General features: G+C 48.6%; 1 protein-coding gene across 1 annotated transcript; it reads left to right on the forward strand.

The window, feature by feature from the left end:
* The first annotated feature begins 844 nt into the window (after positions 1–844).
* Positions 845–4076, forward strand: IL1F10 (interleukin 1 family member 10). Its single transcript, XM_055539105.1, has 4 exons — positions 845–876; positions 3068–3153; positions 3456–3583; positions 3864–4076. Exons 1-4 carry the CDS (start codon positions 845–847, stop codon positions 4074–4076), a joined length of 459 nt encoding a protein of 152 aa, XP_055395080.1.
* The last annotated feature ends 3649 nt before the right edge of the window (positions 4077–7725 follow it).

A 7725-nucleotide genomic window follows, 5' to 3' on the forward strand; every position in this document is an offset into this window, starting at 1 on the left:
GTCGCTCAGTCGTGTCCGACTCTTTGTGACCCCATGAATCACAGCATGCCAGGCCTCCCTGTCCATCACCAACTCCCAGAGTTCACTGAGACTCACGTCCATTGAGTCAGTGATGCCATCCAGCCATTTCATCCTCTGTCATCCCCTTCTCCTCCTGCCCCCAATCCCTCCCAGCATCAGAGTCTTTTCCAATGAGTCAACTCTTCGCATGGGGTGGCCAAAGTACTGGAGTTTCAGCTTTAGCATCATTCCTTCCAAAGAAATCCCAGGGCTGATCTCCTTCAGAATGGACTGGTTGGATCTCCTTGCAGTCCAAGGGACTCTCAAGAGTCTTCTCCAACACCACAGTTCAAAAGCATCGATTCTTCGGTGCTCAGCCTTCTTCACAGTCCAACTCTCACATCCATACATGACCACAGGAAAAACCATAGCCTTGACTAGACGGACCTTTGTTGGCAAAGTAATGTCTCTGCTATTTGTATATAGTTGTGTGTATATTTTAATCCCCAACTCCTTATTTATGCCTCTCATTTCCCCTTTGGTAACCATAAGCTTGTTTTCTATGTTTGTGAATTTCTTTCTGTTTTGTAAATAAGTTCATTTGTGTTATTTTTAAGATTCCACAGATAAACAATATTTTATGATATTTGTCTTTCTCTGTCTGGCTTACTTCACTTAGTATGATAATCTCTAGGTCCATCCACGTTGCTGTAAATGTCATTATTTCATTCATTTTTATGACAGGCTATGATTCCATTGTGTATATGTACATCTTTTTTATCCATTCACACTCTGACAGCCCTTTTTCCCCCCTCAGTGAGGACCAGTAAGCCTGCTTGCAAGAATGTGCTCCCTCCCCATGGCAAAATACTACATGTAAGTCTTCCTGGAGTCTACCTTTCCTAATCAGGGGTCTGGGAATGAGAGAGAAAGAAGAAAAGAAGGCTGAGTCAGAAGGATGAAGTTCCCTCTCACCCAGAAAGCTCAAGTGCCCCATAATTAAGGCACTTACCATAATCACAGAAGCTTTCTTCCCTGAGCTTCTGCAAGAAGCCAGCCATCCTACTGCCTTGCCTTCATCCTGAGAAATCTACAAGGGAGTGTTACTAAACCCATTTTATAGATTTGAAAACTGAGGCTCAAAAAGGTTATTAAGTACCTGATGTCACACAGGACTAGGACTCAGACTCACATTCTCTGTACTGCTTCAGCGTCCTCTCTCTAAAAGCTCAGAGATAATTTTGAATCTCAATGATAGCATTTCATATATTAACCTCTGTGGTTTTTACTCCCGTTCTGGGCTTCTAATTCTTATTTTTTTCTCATTTGATATTTGAGTCTTTACTTTTCAGTTACCACTTTATTATCTGTGTTTTTTGTTGTAAACTATCATGAGCCCTTCAAGGAATGAATTTGGGCATAATAAAAATAGAATAGGGTTAACACCTGGGATGCATTCCCTCAGCTTCTCCATGACGACTTTTTGCGACTGAGTCCCTCCCCATGGACTGTAGCCCGCCAGGCTCCTCTGTCCATGGAATTCTCCAGGCAGGAATACTCGGAGGGGGTAACCATTCCCTCCTTCAGGGGATCTTCTTGACCCAGGGATTGAACCAGGTCTCTTGCATTGGTAGATAGGTCCTTTACCACTAACGGCACCTGGGAACATTGCCTTCTCTGTGGCCCCATCCTCTCCTAGACATGGGGGATTGGTCAGGGCCTCCAGGAAGTTACAGCATGGCTGAGAAGGCAAGACACATGTGCATGGAGCCTGCAAATGACAAAACAGGATGTCAGCTCTCTGGGGTCTCTAGCCTGGGTTCTGTCCCTGAACAGAATGCGGATGGCAGTTCCTGGTAGTTGAGGTTGGAGGGAGAAGGCCAGCTGCCAAAACAGGTTCTTTTCAGATCTTCATTTTTATTATACAAGGGAACCTGCTTTAAACACATACAGTCATGAGCTCAGGGTACTATAATTAGCTGTTACTGAGAAAGAAGAGTCCCCTAGAAGTAGTGGTGTTGGCCCAGAGGTTCTGCCCTTGAAGGTAAGGAGCATCCCCAGGCCTGAGAGCAACTGATGGCCATCTCTGAAACCAGCCAGCAATGGGTTAACCTTGTGGGCGTGGCTTTGATCTGCACAGACTCACCATCGTTCCTTTTCAGCCTCCCTGCACATGTTTACACTCCCACACTGATCATTAGAACCACTGCCAACCCCACTGCCAGTCATCAGGGCCCTGCTCTGACTCTCTGCTGACTATCTGTATTTGGTACACCCAAAGCGGCCTACTCCACCCCCCCGCCCCACCCCTTACATACTTGCATGCTGGAGGGCTGGAGGGTCAGGAAAACTCTGTACACCTCAGTGAGAAGACCCTGGCTCCCATCACTGCCCTGAGGGCCTGACAGGGTCCAGGCTTGGTAAACACAGAGATGCAGTCTCTGAAAAATGCCCAGCCCCAGGAGAACTTTCCTATAGCCTATGGCTAACCTAGTCTTGACCTACTTTTGGATGGAGTAGCATCCCTTCTTCTCACCTGCAGGATGTTGGGGCAGTCTAAGTGCGGGTTGGGAAAGAATTTCCAGAGAGCATTTCAGAAGGGAGTGAGTTTATTAAGAACAAAGAGCAGAGATTTACTGCAAGTGCAATGGGCTGACCTCCTGACAGACCAGGGAAAGATAGTTCTTGTGAGTTAATAGCTGATTCTTATAGCCTCAGGACAAAGATAATTCCTGCTGGAAGGATGGCATTGGGTGATTGGTTAGGGTGTTATGGGGTGTTTACTGGAGCAGGTGTCTTTGCTTAATTGGGAGTCAGGAAGCTTGTTAGTGATGATCAGGGGGGCTTTTGGGAATGGTTACAAAGGGGCTCAGTCAACTTTGCAGGTGATCTTGGTTCTAGGTTCTGCTTCTGTGGCCATGGTGCAAGGCCTCGCACCCGTGGCCTGGGGCAGGACTCAACACAGAAGAACTGCCAATGAGCAGGTCATTCAGAGCCTGGGGCAGAAGGGCTGGGGGGCCCGGGATGTCTGAAGGGAGTGGGCAATCAGCATCAATTCCTGTTCCAGAATTAAGGATGCAGAGCAGAAGGCTCTGTACATGAGAGATGGCCAGTTCCTGGTGGGAGATCCCGATGCAGACAACTGTCATGCAGGTGAGTATCTGGGGCCTTGACCTCCTGGGACTCATACAAACTCCATCTGCCCCAGGCTCTCCTTCCCCTTCTGTCTCCAGTGACAGTGAGAATTGAGGCAGGGAAAGCTCTCCCATTGAGGGATCAGGGCCCTGATAGGAGTCCCAGCCTGCATGCAGGGGCCAGGTCAGCTGTGCCCTGGCCCAGTTCCTTCCTACCCGAGCTTCCTACCCAACCTTCCTACCTGAGCTCTTAAGCTCGCTTAAGAGCTTGCAATCTGGGGTCCCCTCAGCACCTGGCTCTCTTCTCTTCTTCCCTCCTAGAGACCATCTGCATACTCCCCAACAGAGGCCTGGAACGCACCAAGTTCCCTATCTTCTTGGGGGTCCAGGGAGGTAGCCGTTGCCTGGCATGCGTGGAGACGGGGGAGGGGCCTTCCCTGCAGCTGGAAGTGAGCAATCGCACCCTGTGCTGGGGGCCCCTATGGACCTCCAGGGTGCTCTGGCATCTCTATGCCCATCTGTGGTCCAGCAAGGTCCACATGTCCCTCTTGTTTGGATTTCCACCATCTCCCTTTGCACCCAGTGCCCAGACCCTTCCTCCTAGAACCTGCAGAGGGAATTTCCCTGGAGAAAGACTCACCTTTTGGTTCCCTCATTGGCCAACTCCCAGAAGCCTCGAGCGATGACAGTCAGCTGCCCCATCCAGCCTCCTCTGCCTTGTCCCCACAGGATGTGAACATCGAGGACCTGTACAGGGGCGGAGAAGAGGCCACCCGCTTCACCTTCTTCCAGAGAAGCTCAGGCCCTGCTTTCAGGCTCGAGGCTGCTGCCTGGCCTGGCTGGTTCCTCTCTGGCTCCTCTGAACCCCAGCAGCCCCTGCGACTTACCAAGGAGAGTGAGCCCTCAGCCCACACTGAATTCTACTTTGAACAGAGTCGATAGGGAGGCAGGAAGCTTCCTTGGAGCTGATAATTGAATGGGAGAAACACTAAACAAGCAAATACACAAACAAGAAAACAGACAAGGGCAATTTGCATGAGAGAGGGTGAGGGCAGTAGATATTCAATGGTAACATTAGAGAGGGCAGTCAGGGGAGGTGACTCTGACTTTTTGGAAGAGGTGACATTTGAGCTGATGCTGAAGGATACAAGGCAGTGCAAGCAGGAAGGGATGCAGGAGAGAAATAGCAAACACACAGCCCTGAGACAGAAGGGGCTCAGTGTGTCCAAATAGTAGTGGAAGGCTTAGGGGCTGCATCCTGGAGAGGGTTAGGAGATGGACAAGACCAGCAGAGGACTGGATCATGGTGGGGATCTTGAAGGCAAATAAGTATTTTCACTTATTTTTAAGTGCCAAAGGATATGGGAAAATTTTAAGCAGAAGAAAGACATGCCAGGCTTTGTGGCCCTAATAAATTTAGACTCTTTCCCTGCATGTTCCTCATAACTTGTCACCTGGCTATCATAACTATGTATTTTTTTAATTAATTAGTTATTTTACAGTTTGGATGTAGTGGGTCTCCCCTGCTGCACGAGGGCTTTCTCTAGTTGTGGTTAGTGGGGGCTACTCTTTGTTGTGGTGTGCAGGCTTCTCACCGCAGTGGCTTCTTTTGTTGCAGAACACGGGCTGTATGTGCACAAGCCTCAATAGTTGCTGCGCATGGGCTCAGTAGTTTTGACTCGTGGGCTCTAGACCACAGGCTCAGTAGTTGTGGCACATGGGCATAGTTGCTCTGCAGCATGTGGGATCTTCCTGAATCAGGGATCAAAGTAGTGTCTCTTGTATTGCAAGGTGGATTCTTAACCACTGGGCTACCAGGGAAGCCCCATAACTGTGTATTTATGTCCTGGGATTACCCTGTGCTATTTAAGGGCATGTTCTGTTCAATTATAGGCTTCCCAGGTGGTGTTAGTTGTAAAGAACCAGCCTGCCAATGCAGGAGACATAAGAGATATGGGTTCGATCCCTGGGTTGGGGAAATCCCCTGGAGGAGGGCATGGCAACCCACTGCAGTATTCTTGCCTGGAGAGTCCCATGGCCAGAAGAGCCCAGCAGGCTACAGTTCACAGGGTCACACAGAGTCAGACATGACTGAAGGGACTTAGCATACATGCATGCACTCTGTTCAATTTGGATCACCAGTGCCCAGAGTAGTTGCTGGTACATCGAAGGCCCTAAGTGCAGTCTTGAATTAATGAGCGGATGATCACCTGGTTCTTGTTGGAACTTTGGGATACACCAGGAGGACACCTGGCAGCAAGGTAGATGACACCACGAAGTGAGGGGGTATAGCTGGCGGAAAGGGCTAGACAGCCCTACACAAAGGAAAGAGCGCTTTATCTGGGCCCCAGAGAAAAAGTAGTTTCCAGGCAGAGAATGTGGGAATAGAAATTTCTAAGCAGAGGGAATAACTTGGGAAGGGGTGATGGAGGAGTTCCCAGCACATTTAGGGTATGGATGAATCACCCACGTGCAGGGAGGGACCCAAGGCTTATGGCTGGGGAGTTGCCAAAAAATTAAGATGGGAAGATAGGTGGGGCCAGATTATGGATACCTGGTGAAGGAGGAGACCTGGAGGAAACATCCAGGTATTTCAAGTAGGACCCAGATTTCAAGTCTGGGACCCTAAGATCAGCACTGGACCAACAGGCTCTTACTAGGTCTTCTGTTCATCTCAGCTTCCTCTTTGCTCTGCCTCTCACCCCCTCCCACCCCCTGCCTTCTGTTTGGCCCTGTCCTGGCATCAGCTTTGATGCTGTGGTTCCAAGGTTGGCCTGACCCCTGCTTCATCTTCCCATACCAGCTCCTCTCCTTGACCAGTGATAACTCAACTTGACCCAGCTTGGAACAGGGCCAAGGAGTGGGAGTTGCCTGGGTATGCCTGGGTGGGTGGCGGGCACAGTTCACAAGAGAAGGGCCAGCAAAGATGAGTTGGATCATATTCTCTATTTAAGTAAAAAACATTTGGAACATCTAATATATGTCAACACAGTATTAGTGCTTGGGAGGGGGAGAAGATACAAGAAGTTTAGAAGACATGGTCCCTATGCTTTAAAGATGAAGAGACCAGGCATTATGAATAAAAGCCAACATCCACTGACTGCTTTCTATGGAATGACTAGAAAACACTCCAAACAGCACTCAGGGAACCTTGGGTTGAAATAATGATGGGGTGTTCTGACCCTGGGGATTTAAGAGTAAGAAATGAAAGCAGCTTCTGACAGACATGTTGGGATGCCAGGCATATATTCTTCGCCCCGCCCCAAGTATTGTCTCTGAAATTCTTCCTCCTTCCTGGTGACCACACCAAAGGCTTCATTCCACAACCAGCCCATCAGAGAGCGGTTATTATGCAAATTCCTGGGAGAGGCACACTTGAGGTCTTATCCACCATTGACATCTCAGAGTGAACTGAACTGGCAGGTCCTGAGCCAGAAACTAGTAAACAGGTGATTGGAACACAGTGTGGTAACCTCTCATTCAGGTAGCACCAGGGAGCTGGGCTACTGGATGGTCCCATCCCAAGGGGTCAGGAAAGGATTGAAGAGGGGTAACGCACGCATGAGAGCCAGCCAAGTGAGGGGCAGGAGGAGCTGTGGGCAGACACAGGCTTCAAGGAAGTCCTGAGTGCAGCTGTGTGTGTTAGTGCATGCATCTATGCATATGTACATACCCGTGTGCACAAGTGTATGGTGTGCATGTATGCATGCATGAATGTGTCTGCTTGTGTGTGTATGTATGCTGTATATGTGTGTTGACAAAAAGTTCCAGACATAGGCAGTGGCTTATGCTTAAAGGACTTTCTCTTTATTCTGAGAAGCTCTGAAGAGACTTTACACAAGAGGATGATGTGTTCAGGGTCTCCTGTAACTTGTATGCCCAAAGTCACATGGACTGAAAAAAATATCACACTTCTTTCACAACCCAAATGTTCACTTTGGGATTCCATGCCCACCCTAAGGCCACTGTAGTACTATAGCCCCTGCAAAACAAATGCTGAAGATATCACACACTCCATAGGCTATATAATACATGGAAGTCTGGGGAAGCCTAAACCCAAATTTAGGGAGGAAAAAGTAAAAGTGAAGAAGAAAACTCGAATGGAAACCAAATTTTCCTGAATACTGTTGGGTCTACCTATGCACAGGCTTCACCTGTGCATAGTGAAGCCAATTTACTGACACCAGGTTGTGGTGAAGGCAAGTGTAGTGTTTACTGCAGGCACCCAGCAAGGAGTCCAGGTAACTAATGCTCAAAAGGCCCACTCTCAATGGTTTTCAGGGAAAGATTTTTAAAGACAGGGTGAGGGAGAGCATCCCAGGATCCTCCAACATTCTTCTGATCGGTTGGTGGTGAGATAACCAGGAATCAACATCATCAACCTTCTTGTTCCAAACAGTCTTGGGTCTCCGTGCTTGTAGGGAGCACGTACAGTTAATTTTTACCTGGTGGGGGTTTCAATATCTGTAAAACAGCTCAAAGGACATGAGTCAGAATATTATCTATAACCCTTAGTGAAGTGAAGTTGCTCAGTCATGTCCTACTTTTTGCGACCCCATGGGACTGTAGCCTACCAGGCTCCTCATTCCAT

This window comes from Bubalus kerabau, chromosome 11 (genome assembly GCF_029407905.1).
Source record: "Bubalus kerabau isolate K-KA32 ecotype Philippines breed swamp buffalo chromosome 11, PCC_UOA_SB_1v2, whole genome shotgun sequence".
NCBI lineage: Eukaryota > Metazoa > Chordata > Mammalia > Artiodactyla > Bovidae > Bubalus > Bubalus kerabau.